The 20696-nt window shown below is 35.7% G+C and overlaps 1 protein-coding gene across 2 annotated transcripts in view; it reads left to right on the top strand.

Annotated features, from left to right (window-relative positions):
- LOC117785158 (homeobox protein invected) overlaps positions 1-20696 on the top strand; it is a 46162-nt gene that overhangs the window by 16509 nt on the left and 8957 nt on the right. The window contains exon 2 of one of the 2 annotated variants that reach the window (XM_034623065.1): positions 1459-1557. The exons of the other annotated variant lie outside the window; for it this stretch is intronic. Within the exon in view, the coding sequence (XP_034478956.1) occupies positions 1459-1520 (62 nt within the window). The 3' untranslated portion in view covers positions 1521-1557. Of the gene's footprint in view, positions 1-1458; positions 1558-20696 lie in introns of those variants that run through there. 2 annotated transcript variants of the gene reach the window in all.

Consider the following 20696-nt stretch of genomic DNA (forward strand, 5'->3'; position numbering starts at 1 on the left):
ATGTTTTTCACTCAGCGTCGAGTGCATTGACATTGAGCTGATTTGATTGACTGACTGACTGATTGAATGACTGGCTGACTGACTAACTGACGAACTCTTCTCAGTCTCTTCTCCAGTCCAATGCGTTGCTTCCCGGAATGAGAAAGGGTTCAATTAACGCGTACTTAACGCTAAAAGCGATTAAAGTTGCGCCGTCTTGCAATGTATCTTGTATCTTTAGCTGTGTATCTCTAGCTGTATCCGATTTCGAATTGCTTAATTAGAAACTAATGTTGCAGGTGCTTACTTTCAGTGCGTATTTTAGTCGTATCTCTGTATCTGTATCTGTTATTTGTTTATACTATTGCCGCTGGTCATTAATTCGCTTCTGTTTTTTTGTATCTTTACAGGTAATTGGCGTTTATTTATTTATTTATTTAATTGTTTGTTTGCTGTTTGTCGTTGAGCCTTCAACTTCAATTAATTGTACAACTTGCAGTCGACAATTTATGTGCACAACAACACAAACAACAACAAACTAAAGCCCGATCAGCCTGACTTCGATTCCAATTTCAATTCCAATTCCTATGCGCATTGCCAGTAAGTATCTGTATCTGTATCTGTAGCTATGTATCTGTATCTGAGTGTCTGTATTTGTATCTGTAGCTGAGCAATTGTTTTGTTGCCGCAACGATTTAATTGCCATTTTAAAGGTTAAATTATTTTGTAGTTTATGTTTATATTTGGTATTGATTAATTGCAATTGACTCTAGTTCCCAAAATTGGCCAATCTCTGAAAATTAGGAATTTTTTTATATTTCTTTTTTTTTTACTGTTGCTTTGTTCTTTTTTTTATTGACTGTAAAAAGTGTGTTGTCGTGTAAATCGCTGCAATCAAATCGTTTAACCGCAAAACTCCGACAAAAGGTATGAAAAAATAGATAGAATTACGAATACATTGTGTTCAAAAATGTGTATGACAGTTGTCCAAAATCTGTTCTAATCGATGAGGTTGTATGAGTACAGTGAAGCTGCACTAAGTGCAATTCGATTATGAAAAAAATATATTGAAGTACATTTATATAAAAGAGGATCAAAACAATATTTTAAATAAAAATTATTGATAGTTCAGTTTATAACTGAAGAGAGGTGGACTATTACCAATCCATTATTTTTCTATACAGAACTGTCAAACCAGATAGGAAATATTGCATATGTAATAAAATTGTTTAAAGCTTTTAAAAAATATTTTGATTGATATTCATACAAAAATGACAAAATATTGGCAGAATTCAATACAATTTTATAATTAGAAAATAATTCATATTATTAAATTAAATAAACTCACAATAAGCTGAAAAGTGTTACATAAATCAAATTTTTAATAATAATCCCTAATAGTGTCAATTCATTTGACTATTATTTAAATGAAAAACATATAAGTTTCTTACGTAAGTTTGTTTCTGAATTGTTTATCAGCTGGCTTCACTGTACTGATTGCTGGCAAATTATGCAAGAACATCTTGTTGACAAGAAACTGATTGTTCAATTAATATGATGCCGACATGGTCAGACAAAAAAAGAGAGAAAAAACAGAAACATGCGAATAACTGAGGAGAAACCCCAGATGAGTGAAATGAAATGAACTGAAATAAAATGAAATGAGAAGGAATGTTGTGTGTGTCCATTAACAAGTTGTCCCCAGAGTCAATCGTTTTGGGTCCTGAATGCAATTGTCATTGCTGGAAAATACAAGAAAAAACATCTGCCTGAAATGTATCTGAGTTAAGAGCAAAGAGAAGTTGGCAATTCAGTTGGACTAACAGCTTCCTGCAGTTAACATTTGCATTTATACATCGTAATCATATTTTTATTATTCGCAGTTAGTTAGTTCTTTAGCCAATTTAAATGATTTAACTGGCTTTGATTGAAACATTTCATTATCAAGGTAAAAGTACTCGCAAAACCTGAACTTCCTTTGTTTCCTTTTTGATGGATCTTTTTTTTCAGCTTTTGTTTGCATCGTTTTTGGGGGATTTAAATAATTGGATATGCGTGTGGTACTTCAGATGATGAAGTCGACCGACTAAAAGACAGACAGATTCACATCTGCATTTAGTTGACGTTCTTTTGAGTTCAACTCCTTGTGGCGCCTCCAATGCAGCTGGCCAAGTTTCTTCCTCCTTTTCTTCCCTTCTCTCACCTGGCGTCTGTTTTAAACTTGATTCCTCTTGGCGCCTTTCTTTGCGGTTTATCGCATCCCTCCTTTTTGTGGGAAGTTGTGCGATTTGTGGTTTCCCCCCCGAGGGCAAAGTTATTGCCGCATTCCATTCTATATAGTAAATTTTGATTTGCAACTCAAATTGTGGTTGCCTTTGATCTGCTTTCAATCACATCATTTAAGCTTAATTATATTTAATTTATAATCAAAGTTTAACAACAACTTAATTAAGTGCAAAACTATTTATTTTGATTGCTCGCAAATTGCACTAATCAGTCTTCGACTTCGCATGGTTAGATTAATTTTAAAAATACTTACGAGCTAAATAAACAGTTTGAAAGTTGAACAATTTGCTTAATCTATCAATTGGAAGTTAAAGTCAGAGTGTGTTTTATTTTTTTATATTTAAATTAAACTTAATAAAACTTACATAGATATCTTAAACATTTTAAAACAATACTTAAATTTATTTTTAAAAATTACTTATATAATAGAAAGGGAAAGTAAGAAAAAAATAAACAGTGATGCGAAAATAAATTGAATTCCCAATTTTCATGAAGAATCGAAATAGAGGCAAAATAAAGATAAAATTGACACTTCGCAAGGAAATCAGTTAAGATTTGACAAAGTTTGAATTTTTTGAAAAAGCATCAAAGGTAAAATATATGGGAAAGTAAGGAAAAAATGGACAGTGAAGGAAAGAAATTGAATTTTCAAATTTGGATGCTGAATATAAAAAATAAAGGCCAAAGCTATAACAGTTTGAAGTGTGAAAAAAATGGAATTTCCAACTTTCACGCTAAATAAAAATTAAAGCTTTAAGTTATTTCTACCATTAAATGATGAATGATAAATATCAGTGATATAATGAAGAGATCTAAAAAATACTACAAATTTTGTGTGCTCATCAACACTTTTTCTTTTAAATATGTAAGTATGTATATATAATGTCTTTTTAATGAGCATTGTTTCTGCTTAATTATATTTTTTATTTGCTCAATGCTTTACGTTTTTCTTTGACAACAACAAAAAAAAAAATAGGCAAATGTATTTATTTTTCGTTTTTTTTTCTCCTTACTTATTTTTGACTGTGTAATGTTGTAAACTTAATGATGTTGTTGCGAGTATGTAAAGTTGTTGTTTTTGTTGTTGTTGTCGTGTGTCGTGAGCAGCAGCTGAAGAACGTTGGCAAGTCGCCATCGTTCCAACTTCAACTTCAACTCCATTCCCAGTTTTCAGTTCCTAGTTCCCAGTTCTTGGTTCCCAGGTGTTGTTGGTGCCAAGTTGTTGTTGCAGGTGTGTGTGTGTGTGTGTGTGTTGTTGTTGTGGTTGTTGTTGCTGACTTTTTTGACAAACGCGTTTGTTGGCCATGTTTGTGCCATTGGAGCAATTATTATTTATTATTGTTGTCGCTGCCGTTTTGCAGGTTGCTGGTTGCGAGGCAGGTGTTAATTGTCCAACTCCAGGTTGAAGTTACTCACAGCACAAGATTCGTTTGCCCGACTTCGGGTCCACATTCAAAATATACACGTATGTGCCACATTTCTTAACTTACATACTTGCATATGTATATGTACTATACATATACATATGTAATTATCACACACAACGTGATTGAGAAATGGAGTTTGACTTCGACTTTTTAGTCGCCATAATTGCAGCTTTATTCATCGAATGTTGCAACAATCGGCAGCTGTTAATATGCAACAATAACAACTCAACTGCTAAATGACTCAATTAATTAATTTAATTACTCATAATTATGGTTATTAGCAATCGAACACAATTACAATAGATTACAATTAAATGGAGCCATGACTAAGTGAAATAAAATAAAGTGTCGGATGTAATGTTCAAGTTTTAATTAACAGAGTCATGTTAAGATAGGTAGTTAACAGAGCTGTAAGCTGTTATTGTTAATTTAGAATTGTTTGTAAAATGTATTTGAAAAACTTTCAACTTCCGTAACTTGATGAAAATTGAAACGATTTGCAATTTGATCATGATTTAGACTTTAAATTCATTCTGTTAAAAAATTGAAAATTTTTCGAACAACATCCCAAATTTAAATCAGGTGTGCCACAGAGAACGAAACCAACCGAAAATCTCACATAAATGTATAGAGTTTTATTGGAAAATATTACTGAATATTACACCTTGAAATTAAAAAAAATAAACTTTTAACTCTCATAACTTTATGAAAACTCAACCGATTTCAAAGCAAAATGTCATTTTGATCATGATTTGGCCTCTAAATTAATTTTGCATTTCAATTTTATTTATTTAGGAAATTTAAAATATTTTTGCTTTATTATTTTTCTTTTTAAATAAAAAAATTAATTTTCTACCTTAAATGAATTGGTATAAATTTGTACATAAGCTTTTTAGTAAGTTTTAACTTGGCCAACAATTGAAATGACCTTCTCATTCAATTAACTCGAATGTAAACACAATTTATGGTGTGCTCTGTGTGTGCGTGTGTGTGTGTGTGTGTGTGTTAGTGTGAGTGTGCAATGTAAAATCCATCAGCTGTTAAACGGCGAGCTGACAGTTTGTTTGTATGTCTAAGCAGCGTATTCCCGCATTTCTCATTTATAGAAGCGGGAAGAGAGTTTGGGAGATGGCTGGAAACTTGGATGATGGGTTGAACAAGTGCAGGCAAATACTATAAAGAAGAAGAAGAAGTTAAAGCAGAAGAAGAATGCAACGGTTGGCATGTGGCAAACGAGGCACGCTCACAAACAACAATAAGATAGAAGCTGACAACACACATTGGATGACTTAGAAATACTCTGTTAATTTTTACAATAGAAAAAATAGATTTTAGACAGCTAAGAAAGCAATTAAAAACTTTAAAAGTTATAGGCATGTCTAAATTATATTAAATTATAAGAAATAAAAACAAATAATTATACGATGACTGTGAAATATACTATAATCATCTAGTTTTGCTAAATAATAAACGGATATTATAAGGTAGTTATAAAAAGTTAACTTTTTATTCTTCAGTTTAAATAAATATTTTTAAAAAATAAAATAAATAAAGGAAAATTAAAAGATAGTTTAAAAAGTTGCGTTGTTAAAAAAGCAAGACAAAAATAATTAATTATAATTTTCTTACTACTCTGTAAGTAGTTCATTTTCTTAGATTACTTAAGAGAGTATGGGTAAAAAATTATATAAATATAGAAAAAATGATTTTTTGTAGCTTGCTGTTAAATAATTGCAGCATACCCGTTCTGAGGTGCTGTTTACAGGGTATCTATAACAACTTAAATGCCTGCCCGTTTGGAGGCAAGCCAGTTAAATGGTTTTGCGAATAAACAACGCTTGAGAGTCAGGCAAGTGGAACCGGGTCCACTCATCGAATCATTGCGCCGTTCCCATTCCCAATTGTCCCGTTCTCCTCTGCCCTCCCCTTTTCACCTGCACCATGCCCCATGCCCCATTTGCCCCACTCCCAGTGCAACTCACTGACAATGATAGCTACTAAATTGTGGGCGGTAAAAAACTGTGTGCGTAACTAAAATTGTCGTGAATTTGTTGACATTAAAATGGAGTTATAGGCAAAGATCGGGGAGAGTCTCTATACCATATGATTATATGATTACACAACCGTTGATTAGACCGAGAAAGGGAGTGAGAGAGAGAGAAAGAGAGAGAGAGAGGGGGAAAAGCTTCAGCAGGACCACACAAAATGAGTTATTTTTCACTTTAGGCCAACTGGCCAGCGAGCTGGCCAAATGCTTGTCATTAAAAATCCATTAAAGCCAACAACGCCCGCAACTGTCGTCAAAGTTTGTGGTTCCATTAAAGCGGTTCAATGGAAAGCCAGAAGACGACAGCTTGGCTTTAGGCCCAACAAAAAATAAAGAAAAAAAATATACGGAAGACTATTACTAGATAGGTAGGGAAAAGAGTGTGGAAAAGGGAAGTAGAGTGTTCAGCTGACTCATGCGAGTCACATTGAGAAGAGAAGTTGTGAAGACTTGAGATAAAAAATTTAAAAAATACATAGAATCATCGATCAATTGATTATGGAACTATATAAGCGATTTTTAACTACTTTATTGTGATGTTTTTCAATAAATCGAGTGAAATACAGCGATGATCATAAGAAATTGAACTAGGAATATTAATTCAAATATTTTTATCTGCTGTACAAAATCCAAACTTTCAATTAGTTCTAAAAATTACATGTAAATAATATCCACAAATAGATGCAAGAATTAAGAAGCACATTTTACATTTTTTTCGATATTTCAATTTAAAACTGATGATTCGGTATGTTATTTTCTGTATGAATCCACAAATTGAAATATAACTAACCAACAATATTAAACTCGATTTTCAGTTTGGATTTACCTTAAAGTTAGAGTATTGTATTTGAAGGATTAGTTGATCAATTTTTAATCGTTTTAAAGTTAATCTATGTAAGGGGAGCTATATAAAAATAATAATATATAAAGAAGCATAATTATAACAAATATTTTTTTAAATATAAATATTGTCTTATAAATTAAATATATGTGTATATATTTTTTTTAAATCTTGGTCACTGTTGATTTGGAAGTTTTGCTGAATATATATCGACATGGATGTTTCTATACCAAAGTGAAACTCACAAAGACCACCAACAAATTCCGATTTGGAATGCTCCACACACACACAATTTCATTGTAAGTCATTAAAGTAGAAGCTCATTTCAAAGAGATATCCATAAGCGACTGCAAATCCAAGAGAAACTACTAAATCTTCTGGTGCACCCTCAGCAGCTCCATTTGCTACTTCTTTCGTTACTCCCTCTTAAGTCTCTTCCCATTGCTGGTTTGGGCCACCCACAATGAATGTATCTTGTATCTTGTATCTTGTGTCTGTCTTCAAAGTACGCCGCGCAGAGATTTGCAAAAATATTTCACAACATGAGAAATGTGACGCAAAAGATGTCACAAAAATGCAGAAAACACTTAAAAACGGGGCAAAGAAAAGGGAAACTGTGTGTGTGTTGTTGGGGTGAGGAAAAGGAAGGGGGAGGGGGAAAAGAAGACGCATATAAATCAAGTTGCAGTTGCAGTTGCAGTTGTTCCCCCAATTAACTAGGCAAAAAGGGAAGCAAGTTCAAGTCTTTGTGTCTGTTCTGTGTGGCATGCCACCGCACAAATCAATCGAAATCGATGCCACAACAACAAAGGGAACAACAACAACAAAAGGAGAACAACAACAAGAAGCAGGCGCCACAGCGACTTAATTAAGTCATCAAGCAGAAGGCAGGCTAATTGGAGATCTGTGCCGCGATCCCAGTCCAAGTTGTTGCTGCCCCTTTCTGCTTGCCACAGATCGGTGACCAAAAGACGCACCCGCAACCGGCGCACACACAACAACACAATAATGAAGCTCATCATCGTGATCATCATGATCATCTTTGTTTCTTCTTTGCCTGCGATGATTCAGTACGTCAGCATGGACCACACACATGTCCCACATCCACATCCACATTCACATCCACATTCACATCCACTCAAACTAGGAGTTCCCTCTCTGTGACTCACTGTTAGAGCCAAGTTTATAGAGCCCTGGTCCAAACCGGACTGCGACTGCGACTCTCGGGAGCTGTCGGCGTCAAAGTTTGGCAAATCCGGCAACAATGGGAGCAGGCGAACCCAGATGGGACCACCAAGGAAGCTCAGCCCAAAGGATAAGACCATGAAGATGAAGATGGAGATGGAGACGAGGCTGCTTTAGGGGTGGTCCAAGATGTTCTCCTACTCCTCCTACTCCCCTTATTCATGTCCCCTTTGCCGCGACTGGCGGCTGTAAATGAACAAAAACAACAACAACAACAACAACGTCAGTAACAACACTGTGCTACACAAAAAACAATATTGTTATATGCTTTTTTGTATATTTATTGTTGTTGTCGTCATGTAACGTGTAACCGTTTACTAATGAACAGATTAGCGATCTACACTATGCAGCAAGAATTTATATTTCGGGCTGTATTTGTATTCAATTAATAAGTTTACAAAACAACAAAACTATTATCATTAAATAATGGTGATCTTTCGTTGGTTTAGCGACTTTTCTAGTAATAAATACTAAAATTTAATTATTATTTAAATGATTACAGACAATATTGAGAAATGATTTGATAAGTTTCTATAAATAAACAATATTATAATAATATAAAAGTAATTTTCAAAAAAACTCTCATGGAGTAAACTTAATTTTTAATTGGCAATTGCAATTTTTTTAGATAAATCCATTATTTAATTAATAATAATCGTGATGCATATTTTAGATTTCAGAAGGTATCCTTGGTCATTTAGTATACATTCTTTTTCAAATGTGAGGGTATATTAAGGTATACGGAAACACTTAATAAGTATATATTCAAGTTTAGCTATGCTAAAAATAAGCACTGCTTTTATATAGTCCAGTTAAATTTTAATTGACAGTTATTTTGGAATTTCACATTGATTTTCATACATTTATCATTAAAATATCATTAATTCAGTTAATTAAGATCTCAACTTGACATTGGAAGTTAACAAAATTGTCATCAATAAAAGTAGGTAAAAATATTTATTTGAATTATAAAATATGAACATAATTCCTAAAAACTGCTGTACTTTGTTGCACAGTGTAATTCACCTGATATAGATAGTTGTTGGAGCTGCTTCTGTTTTTTGCTGTTTTGTCATTCTCGATTGATTGCGGATTAGCTGTTGTTGTTGTTGTTGTAGTTGCTGCTACTGTCGCCGTCCTTGTTGTTGTTGTAGTTGTTGTAGTTGTTGCTGCTGCATGTTTTTGCTTTAGTTTATTTTTTTGCGTGCTCTTCTTGTTGCATTTGCATAATGCCATTTGCGGTTGACATTTTTATTAACTGGTGGGCGCCATTGGACTAAGCTTACGTTACGTTATCGCTTAAACCCCCCTCTTCACAATTGCAGTGGTCATGTGGGAAAAGAGAGTGGTAGAGAGGAAGGGAGGGGGGAAGAACTAACCATGCCTGACCACACGCAAGCAGCGGCCATAAATATTTACCCTCAATTGTAATTACAAAACACCGATAGGCATCTCGCTCTCGCCGTTGGCCCCGCTCTTCTCACTTGCCTCTCTTCCTGCTCAGCACACTTCACTCTCCACACTCCACTCTCTGTTCTGTTGCGTCGCTGCTCGTGGGGGTTGCATTCAAAAACAATTTGCATTTCTGCGCGCATTGGGGAATTAAATAACTCTTCTCTTCTCTCCTCTGCTGCTGCTGCTGCTTCCACTCGCTCTCTGCCTCTCTCTTTGCTCGCATATAATTAAGCGCAGCCTTTAAATTGCCAGGCATGCAAAGGGCAGCCAACTATGAGACGCTAGCGTCAACGTCAACGTCAGCGTCAGCAGAAGCAGCAGCAGCTGCACTTGGGTGGTCCTCTCGTTGTCAAAATGTGTGGTCTTTATTAATAACAGCAGAGCGACAGCGCGAGCAGCTTTCGGAGGAGGGGGGGCTCTGTCGCCAATACAAAACGGATGTGCACTCCCAGCAATAAGAAGAGCAGCAGCAGCAAATGCAACAACACCAACTACTCGTGTAATCTGCACACTCTCTTCTCGCGCGCACTCTCTGCGCTGCGCTTCGAACATGTTTGAGCTGCATGTTCGACTGAGCGAACGAAAGAGCGCGCGCTTCAACGCAGTCAGCGATCAAGTTAAATTGAAGAGTGCTGTAGTTGTGGTGGTTGTTGATGCCTTTGCTGTAGTTACTTGCATGGAGTTGTTGCTGTTGTTGGTTTTTGGGGCTGCCGCGGCATTTACGCCTTTGATTTTTTCCGCTTCAATGAGCAGAAGCTGCAAATTAAAACATTTTTTTTTCGCTCTTCGCTTATTTTATTTTAGTTGTTGTTGTTGCTGATCCCCTTTTTACAGTTGTTATTATTTTGTCTTGTCCTTTGCGTTGTTTGTTTTTGCGCCTTGATTCTTTGTTTGCTCTGCTGATGACGATCGTTTCATCGTTTCGCATTAAGTTTAATTTAAGTTGAAATTAGCTCGCTAATGAACTCATCAGTTCAGTTCTGTTCAGTTTTCCGCTTTTGTTTATTGCACGCACACGCTACCCTTCTCTCTCCCTCTCTCTCTCTCTCTCTCTCTCTCTTCCTTGCACTCTTTATTTGTACAGTACGCATACCCTACAACCAATTCGCCTTATGCATTTCGTCATGCAGTTTGTTAATGTGTTAATTAATTATGTCACATAAACAAAAACGACAACAAAAACAACATCAAGTTTAAGATATTAAAAATTATTAAATGCAACTGCGACAACATCAACAATTATAATTCTTGCCAAAACCCTCAACATATGGTTAAGAACATTTTTGAAGAACTGACAATTTTATTATTTATGTCTTAATGCAACATGGTCGACTTTAAGATACTCTTTTTGTGAGATATGGATAAAAAAATGTCAAACATGCGAAACTTATGTATATAAAAAATTAGCCAATTTCTTTCCTCTCTCAGTCTCTTAATACATGTGCCTATCTCTCTCCCTCTCTTGCTCTGCCCTTTATTTTGATAATTATTTTCTTTACTTTTGTATTTCTGTCTCTCTCTTACTTTGTATTTTCTTCTCTCTCCGTCTTTATTAGTCTCTCTGTCTGTGTCTCTTCCCCTTCCCCTTCCCCTTCCCCTTCTTCTTTCTTTTTCATTTGTATTTTTTTTTCTATTTCTCTGTATTTATCTCCATATCTGTCTCTGTTTCTTCTTTCTACTCATTTTGTTCTATCCCTGTATTTCGCACACACCCTTATCCTTTATCCCAACCTCTTCCTCTCTTTCTCCTTGGCTGTAGGGTATCCAAATTCGCCATACAGGCAGCTTTCGCACTACAGCTGTCACTTGCATGTCACTCTCTCTCTCTCTCTCTCTCTCTCTCGGTCAGGGCTAAGTGAGACGTCTCGGCTATAGCAGACGATCCCCCAGCCCCCATTACCACTCCCCATCCCCAGTTGCTATCCCCAGTCTACCTCCCCCTCCCGTCTTGCCCCTCGCATTAGCAGACGCGGTACAAGTGTCGCCAAGTCAAGAAGAACCGTCTGCTCATATAAATTTCTAGCACGCGTGCAAGTAATTAAGCCCAAAGATGAGACATCTTTCTGTGTCTTTGGCTTACACGGATCGCACACACACACACACACACACATACACACTTAAGAGATACACAGATACATGGAGATGTATCTGATATCTTATCGGTCATGTTCATCGCGGCTGAAGACTGTGGACTGGGAAAATGCAGAACTCCCTTAAAGAATTATTATTATGACGACGCACACATAATTAGTTGGGATTTTTAGCAGATAAAGAGAGGTAGAGAGTGAGAGAAGAGTGTGGAATGTGGAGAAAGCGGCATGTGGCAGTCATGTTTTCAGTTGATCCGTTAATGAAATGCTAATGACATTCAAATGACAATTGAACTCAATGCGATAAGACAAAGTGCATTTTGTCATTCAGAACCAAGTCGAATTCTCTAGAAAGATTCATAGAGAACTGGCTTTAATTAAAATCCGATCATAATTAAAATGAATATTTGACTTAAAATAAATTTTAATTTTCAATAAATTCGTTACAAATATTTTCTCCTGTATAAAACAACACTTTAAACTTGATTTTAAGACCTTAAATTTATTTTTTTTAATTATGACAAATTGTACAAAAATTTAGACTTGAAAGTTGCCAGATCTACAGTCTGAGCAACTTCGAACTGTCATAACTTCGTTAAAACTCAACCGATTTTCAAGCGAATTATAATATTAATTTTGAATTTCCTATAATTTCATTCTGCATTCAATTAATGAAAAAACTCAAAATTAAATTCAATTCAAATTGATGAAAATTCAAGATTCAAAATCTCAAGTGTTTGCTTCTAAATTCATTTTGTAGATCTGTAGAATTACTTTGCAGCTGCAACACTCTTTAAATATATATAAAAAGCTTATAAAGTTTGCCACAATATCAATCAATATGCAATCTAAGTAACATATACGTGTATGATGTAGTTCGAGTACTCGTTGTGCTTTTTTCGAATGCTCCGAGTGTCTCTCATTTATTTTACTTGATTTATGCGATTGAATATTGCATGGATTTTCCAATTTTCCAATTTTCCAGCTCGTATGGCCCACAAACGTGGCGAGGGTTATAAATTGCCAACAACATTTACTTTCTATGCGGAATTCCCAACATATTTTATGGCGCTAATTTCTTTATTCATGGCGCCATCAATGAAGCTGATTGTTGTTGTTGTTGTCGTTGCTAGTTGCAAGTTGTTGTTGCAACTTGCAGCATTAAGCGCCTCAAATTCATTTAGCTTTGGTTGTCTTAATGATTGTCTTTCTTTCTCTCTCTCTCTCTCTCTTTCTCTGACGCTGTCTCTCTTTCTCATCTGACTTCCTTTACTCGCACACTGAGAAAAAAAAATGTTTATTTTCAATGCAATTTCAATTTAAAGTAAAATTGTGATTTTAAATATTTCTCTCTTTTTAAGTTAAAAATGTTTTTTTCTAGAGCCAACAGAAATAATATTTATTTTTTCTGTCCAAGTCATGGGAATGTCATAATGATGTTATTAAAAAATATTTAAAAATTATTTTAACTAAAAAAATTAAGATATTTGTTAAATAAGCAATAAATTCAAATAAAAAATGTTGAGATCAATATTTTTTTTATTTTAGAAATATATATTAAGCTTTGATCCCTTCAGCTATGCTGTGTGAAAATATCAGATTTCTAGGTCTTACCGTTTAGATTGCTCAATGAAAAAGAGTTTTATTTTTATAGATTTTTTCAGTGTATGTGGCAGGTTGCAGGTTGAACATTGTGCATGCAGCACATGCAGCAGCCGAAGACAAATTTACTTGCATGCCACAGAGTCCTTAGTGTGGCAGCCTTTTCCTCTTAATTGCGTGCATAAATTGCTTCAATTTCAATAAAAATGTTGCACAACGGGCGTATCAATCAATGTGAGAAACTCGGACTCGATTCGGCTTGAATTGAATTGAATACGAGTACGAGTCGAGGTATTGTAATTAATATTCTGTGGCCGTGCACTCAACAGATACTCAGATAGTCAGACAAAAGATACAGATACAGATACAGATACAGATACAGATACAGATACATTTGTGTAGCAGCCACATTTAGCGTGTTAACAAGCCTTTTCAGTGGCAGCAACAACAAGAAAACATGAAAAACATGTGACAATTGCCAACTTTGAATAATGAATGGTTTCTGAATAGAAAACAGAAGCGAATACGATTCGCATTCACATTCACAATTTGCACACTCGCATTTCATGTCTAATTGAAATGTAATTGTTGATTTTTGCCTTTTGTATTTTGTATTTTGGCATTTAGTTAAAACTGTTTCAATTAATTCGAATATTGCGCATACGCAACGTTGCACAATTGCGCATTAAATTTTGTGACAGACAATTGAAACTCATCACGCACCGAGGGTTGCTGCAATGATTGCGCATTCTCTCTCTCTCTCTATCTCCTACAATAAACGTAACAAATGGAAAACAATTTAATTTTGTTGGCAGTTGAAAAGTTTCCCTTATTCCTCTTTCCTTTAAACCTTCTCAGAACGTGACAAAGCACATCAAATGAGGGATTGACGGGGGAAGAGTGAGTGAGAGGGTGGGAGAGGGGGAAGAGGGGGGAGAGTGGGATTACAAATGTGAAATGTGATGCTTGGCAGTTGGCAAATTGATGAGCAACCATTTATAGCGATACATTTGCTCAACAAGTTGCTCAAGTTGCCAAATTTAATTAATTTCCCCCGACAATCAATGCAAATTAAGAGCGCGATGAAAGTTCCCCTTCAGACGAAAAGACAGGGAGAGAGTGGGAGAGACTGAGAGAGAAAGAGAGCAAGTGCTTCAATTCTGCTTAAATGACGTTTGACAATATGTATCTTCTATTTGTTGAAGAAAGTGAAGCATTTATCGATTGTAAAATCGATACATATCAACAAAATTGATTCAACAGTTTTGTTATATTCTATATAAGCAAAAAATACTTATTTTAAGAACTTTTTTCTACACAGAAAGTTATCTATTAATTAATTAATTACTTTATTCCACTCTAATTGGTATTACCATATCTATTGTATTTTAAAGGGTAAGAATAGTATGTAATCAGTATTATTATCTTCTCTATTTTTCACACTCGTCGTTTAATACACTTAATATAGAGTTTCTCAAAGGCATAAGTAATTTATGGTCACACCGATTAAGAAACCTCAATTGCTGTACAGATAGCTTTTAGAAATTCATTAATTGAGAATTTATTTCTGATTTTAATTAATAGAATAAAATTCTCCATGGTCACTCTAATAAGAACTTCCATATTTGCTTTTTTAATTACCATGCTGTCTTTGTCTCTTAATAAAATTTGAAAATTGTATGGTCACTCTAAAAACGAATACCATAATTGCTGTTTAAAGAACTGTTCGGGAACTACTTTTTTCTAAAAACTTTAGTTACACTCTAAATAAAAGTCGTCGCATTGTAATGGTTACTAAATTAATTGTTGGACATAATTCGATCGATGTCTGTCTTCGTAGCACTCTGAATACAGGGCATCTTATTGCAATGGTCACTCTAATTGGGATTACCATGTTTAATGTTTTGAAACCCAATAGGGAACTACTTGTTGAGCATAATTTGATTAATGTCAATTTTAATTACATGCTGAATTCACGGCATGGTTGCTCTATGGTCACTCTAATTGGGAATACCCTGCTTGCAGTAGAGAAATTAGTTGAGAAGTATTAAAAGGGCATTGTTTAAATTTAAATTTGGATTTAATTAACTGCTGTCGTATGCAAAGCAGGGTAACTCACAGTCGAGCATTACTTGACAAAGAGCAACACTTGCTACTTGCGCACTAATTCAATAAGGCAATAGTGGCAAAGGGGATGGCGATGATGATGGGGAGGGGGAGTGTTGAAGTACTTAAATGCGGCTTATCTTGTCGACACAGTCAACATAGGATTTACTACAGGGTGGTTCAAGGTGGTTGTTGCTGCTGGTGTTGAATGAAGCTGAGCATTTGGCAGCTAAGGGTGGTGGGGTGGAGAGGGGGGAGGGAGACTTATGTTGACTCAGTTTATGGCCTTATGATTAGCATGAAAGATAAACATGATTCTCAATCGGCTTTGCGGCGTGTCAACCACTTGAAGCTTGCCACAGAATGGGGCATAGTGGCAAGAGGGGTGGGGGGAGCGGATGGGGCAGGGAGAGGGGGGGAGAACAGGGGTGCACTGCCATTTTGTGGTTATTGCGCAAGGAAGCCACTTAAATGGGCGTTGCCATAACTCATAGACAATCACCTCGAGACAACGTTGAAAAACTTGTTGTTGTTGTTGCTAGTTGTTGTTGTTGCTGTTGTTGTTGTTGGCATCGCAAAGCGAGCGCTAAAATCGTCAACTTGAGGCTAATAACTCATTTAAAAGTGGCTGACATCGTTGTTGTTGCCATTGTTGTTGTTGCTGTTGCAGCTGCAACTTGGCCCCAAGAGCAAAATAACTTAATTTCATAAATGGCCACAGCCACAACTCTTCAACTTGGCTCGAATTGAGCGTCGTCTTGTCTAAAAAAAAAAGAAAATATAGAAACAAGAAAAAAATTAAAAAATAAAAGACTCTTAAAATGAGTCGGCGGCGTTGCCACCAAATTGCTGCCTTGTTGACTGATTGACGCGGTGGCCAACAAGTCGCCTCCATTGCTTGTACTAACTTGGCCAATTCGTGTTCTTAATTATGCTACCAACGCCAAGTTTTCTACTGCTTTTTTTTGTTGTTGCTGTTGTTGTTTTCTATGCAAAGAGTTGTTGTTGTTGTTGTTGCTTGTCTTGTGGCATGCAACAACATGCAACTGCCACTGATTGTTGGTTGTTGTTGCAACCAAATTGCCGACAGTCAGCCAATTTGGCTCATAACACAATATTATGACTGTGACATTTTCATTTTGGCTAATTGAGTTTGGCACAACCGAATGTGTAGAGTGGGTGGGTGAGGGTAGGGTAGGGGCAAGGGTGTGTTGCATATGATTCTAGTTGGAATAAGTGGTTGTTGGAAGTGGGGGGAACAAGTCAGACACAAGGGGGTGTTTGTTACTTGTTCGTGGAATGCAATTATCAGCATAAAGTGAGTCATTAAATTGGCTTTGATTTAATGGCCCAAATGAGAGTGAATAATGCGAATTCGAAACATTGATAACATGATAAACTTCTTGAAAACTATTGCGAGTGAAAAACGTTTAGACGATCTTAAAGTTTTCCCACAAATTTGACAATAATGTAATAGATTAGATAATTAAAATAAGCTTAAAATTCTTCGCAGTTGTGAAAAGCATTAAAAAACGTATATGAAATACAGTTTTGGGTCCAATGATCCTAAGATTCAGAAAAAAACTTTCTTGGGTTAAAATAAATTTAAGATGTTGTAAATTTGGTAAAGATTCGCTATTTTTATTGCAATATTATAATAAATAAAGAAGTTTTTTAAAAAATTCCTTTAATTTTAGTCAAGAAGCAGCTCTACTAAATTTCACAAAGCTAGTTGGATTGATAGACTTGTTTGCATAGAAAGGACACATTAATGGATAAATAAAAATATCCTTAATTTATAAAAAAAATGTTAAAATAACCCTGACATAGTGAAAATTCCCTTTTTTATTTATTGTGCATAATTTATAATTTGTACAGTGTGAAAAAGAAAAGTTAGTGGTGAAATAACTATGATATTGTAATCTGCAGCTAACATAAGACAGACTGTTGACTGGTCTCAAATTCAGCGTTTTATTTTATTCAATTACTAAATCAATTTTCGAATCTCGCTTTGCATTTATGCACTTCAACTTCATTGCGAATCTGTGAGATGCTTGAAATGAAATGAAATGAAAACAAAGCGAAAAGTCAAAGTGGATGTGCATCAAAAGTCAACAAATCGAAAATTGAGAATCTGCAGACAGAAAGAGAAGGACAACAGTGACACCCACACACAGATACAGATACAGATACAAATACACACATATAGATACAGATACAGATACAGATACAGATACTGCCCTCGTTGCTATCAAAGCTGCATGGAAGCTGTCAGCTCGAGTTGAATTTAATTAAATCCTTCATGTCGGCGTGTCTGTTAAAAATAGACAAATGACAGTTTTTTTTTCCTCTTTTTTCTACTCTGCAAAGGGCGGAAAGGATAACAAAGGATAGAGAGAAAAAGAGAGGGGAAGAGTGAGCGAAGCTTTAGCTCCAATGACAGTTGAAATTGAAGCACAGATTACAAACTAAAATTGAATTCAATTTCTGCTTTTGGTGTAGCTCTTTTTTTATTTATTTACTTTTATTTTTTGCTTATTTATTTGTTTTTCTTTTTGAGTCGCTAATTACTTAATTAAAGGCTGAATCGGTTGCCATTTAAGAGACGAATGAGACTTGTAATTAAAAGTCGCCAGCGAGGAGCGTGAGAATTTTAACAAACGGATTCGGATTCGTGTTGACATTGAGCTCTCCCTTTCTCCAATCCCTGCTCCAATCCGAGCCCTATCTATAGGATTGAAATGAAATTAACATCACTGCAAGCAGGTTGTTTATTTACGCAAATACCTTACAAATTCGAGGATATTAATTTTAGCAATGAATTTATGATGATGATTAAATAATGTACATTTCTTTGTATACTTAGTATGTATTTTGTGCTAAAATTAAGCTAAAATTAATTTTAAAATTTGAGATTAATTGTAGGACATTTTACGTCAAAGTATCTCTGATATAGTTATGAAACCCGTTAAAAACACATTGAAAAACCGGCCCAAAGTCTTTAAAGTGTATTAAATTTTTTTGATTGCTTGAGTTCCATAGCAGACAGCTCTAATTGTAATATATTTGTACTTTAAACGTTTATTCTTTTTAAAAAATAAAATTTGTAGACCAAATAATTACAGTTTTAAAATTTTTTTTAATTTTTACCAGTGCATAGAATATTGATATTTATTAAAATATATAGAAAAAAATAAAAAATTCCACTGTAGAGCATCACAAATTCGTTCTGTTTGGGCTGCCATACCATTTAGGCTTCTTTGTGGGATCTGGCACTGTCAGTCACATTGTAAACATGCCAAAGAGTCAGCGGAAATTGCCAAGTCGCTTCTTAAACGATCCACATTCCCCAATCCATGAGTATAAAAAAATAAAATACATTCAGAGACTCATACTCCTGCTGCTTCCAGTATATATGTGTTTATTCTATGCGCCAGATGGCGCCAGCTGCAGCTGCCAAGTTCCCAGATTCCCAGAGAGAGCAAAGAAACTGTTGACGTCATAAAAAACTTTGATAACTTAATTAACAACACAACATGAACTGTGGAAATTCAGCTTGAAATCGAAACCAATCGGCAACTTTCAACTTTAACTTGCAACCAAAGTTCAGTTCGTGTGTGTGTGTGTGTGTGTGTGTGTGTGTTTTATGGCTTTATGCTTTTAATTTGGCCAAGAACAAGAATGCGGTAGGTAAACTAAACCAAATTAAAAGTGATCGCATCATTTTATCGATAATTTATCAAACCGAAAAACCCGGTGGCGAATACTTTGGGCCCATAAAAGCAGCTACAATTCCCCTGCCCCTTTCCGTGACTCTTTCTGTGGCTCTTCCCTCTTGAATCCATTCCCTAACTGAGGCATGCGAATCGCTCAACGTGTGTGGTCCACATGGGTCTCCATCTCCGTTCTCCCTTCTCCGTTCTCCATCTCCAATTCTGACTTGGGCCCCACTCGGTTTGGGGCTTTGAAATTAGCATAAGAGCAGACAAGAGACGAGAGCAGAAGACAAGCAAGAGAACTCAAGATTTTCGCTTGGCGACGTCTCTTTTTTTTGTATTATTTCGTTCTTTTTTTTATTTTTGGAGAGCGCCAACTGCCAACAGTTGTGGATCAGCTGCATAGAGACAACTGAACACAACTGAAGTTGGAGGCTGGCAACGGGCCATAAATCCGCAGAGCCATAAGCACACACAGGTTCAGGTTTAGGCCAGGCCAACAGACGGAGGCCAACACAGGTGGTCAACTTGGGCGGCTTGCCTGATATTTAAAACAATCTGTTGTGCTTTTCAATTACTTTATAGTACGTACACGATATACGATCGGCGTCGACTGTAAAAGTTCAGGAGCGCACTTTGCAAAAAAAAAAATGTATATTTATTAATAAATTAATGAAGAGAAGTAAAGAAATCCAACAAATTCTGTACTCAAAAAGAGACTCAAGCCTTAATTTATTTTACGGCCTCAACCGCGCTACAGTTGAATGCGCTCCTGTATTTCAGATCTTCTGATCATGCGCTCAGCATAAAAACTTATGAGCTCAGCTGTGCTATTAATTGTTTTATTAAGACATTTTCAGATTTAACATGCTTCATACCCTACACTCTGTTGGTTGAGCTGCAACGACTGAGTATTTAAATTGTGAATTAAGCAGTTTAGGAGAAAAGCTCAGTTTAAAATTAAATAAATTGATTTTGATTGTGAATTGAGTAGGACTTATGTAAAAAGAATTTTCTCTAGTTAGTTTATACTTAAAGTATAGTTGTTAAATTATTATTGTATACCCTACAATCTGTTGATTGAGCTCCAAGAGCTGATTTTCATTAGTAAAATTTAAGAAAAGTGGAAAAAAGTAAACGATATCTGACGGAACCTAAGGAAAAGTAGAAATTTCTCTTTGAAATAATGCTACTTTAATTTCAATCTTCCACACTTCGCATATAACCCACAGTCTTAATTGTAGCGCAGCTGTGAAGCTTCCACTGAGTGACCCAGAGCCAAACCCAAGTTCAGACAGTGATACTCGCCAGCTCCGTAACTTGGACTGTGATCTCTTTCCTTCGTCTCCGTCTCCGTCTGCTTCTACTGGTCCATCCTCAACTTCAGTCTGAGACGGAGACTTTGTCTGTCTTCATGTCTTCGTTTTGGTCTTGATCGTCGCGTCGTCTTCTGCATCATTGCGCATGTGCGATCATCATGATGATCATCATGTTAATGATGAAGATCATCAACGTAATCATTGCGATGTGTCGGCATTTGGTTGCGTTTGTTTTGAGCTGTCTGCGTCATCATCATGATCATGATCGGTGTGGTCCTCAAGTGTTTTGCATCTTTGATCCGTGGAAGATTGATGTTAATGTTGGGTGGGCAATGGTGTGAACATACTTATTCGCATATTTGTTTTCTCTTCATTTTCATTTTCATCTTTGTCTTTATTTTTGTCTTTGGCCCTGACTTCAATTCGAAGATCGCGAAGACTCCACACGATGATCGTAATTAAAATGTGCAGCTTTCGGGGGCACGCTATCAGCATGAAGCGTAGAATGGGCCACTAATAGAGCCATAAAGTGAACATTTATTGATCTACAAATTATTTGGGGCTGACGCCAGGCAAGCGATCG

Source organism: Drosophila innubila, assembly GCF_004354385.1.
Source record: "Drosophila innubila isolate TH190305 chromosome 2R unlocalized genomic scaffold, UK_Dinn_1.0 1_C_2R, whole genome shotgun sequence".
Lineage (NCBI taxonomy): Eukaryota > Metazoa > Arthropoda > Insecta > Diptera > Drosophilidae > Drosophila > Drosophila innubila.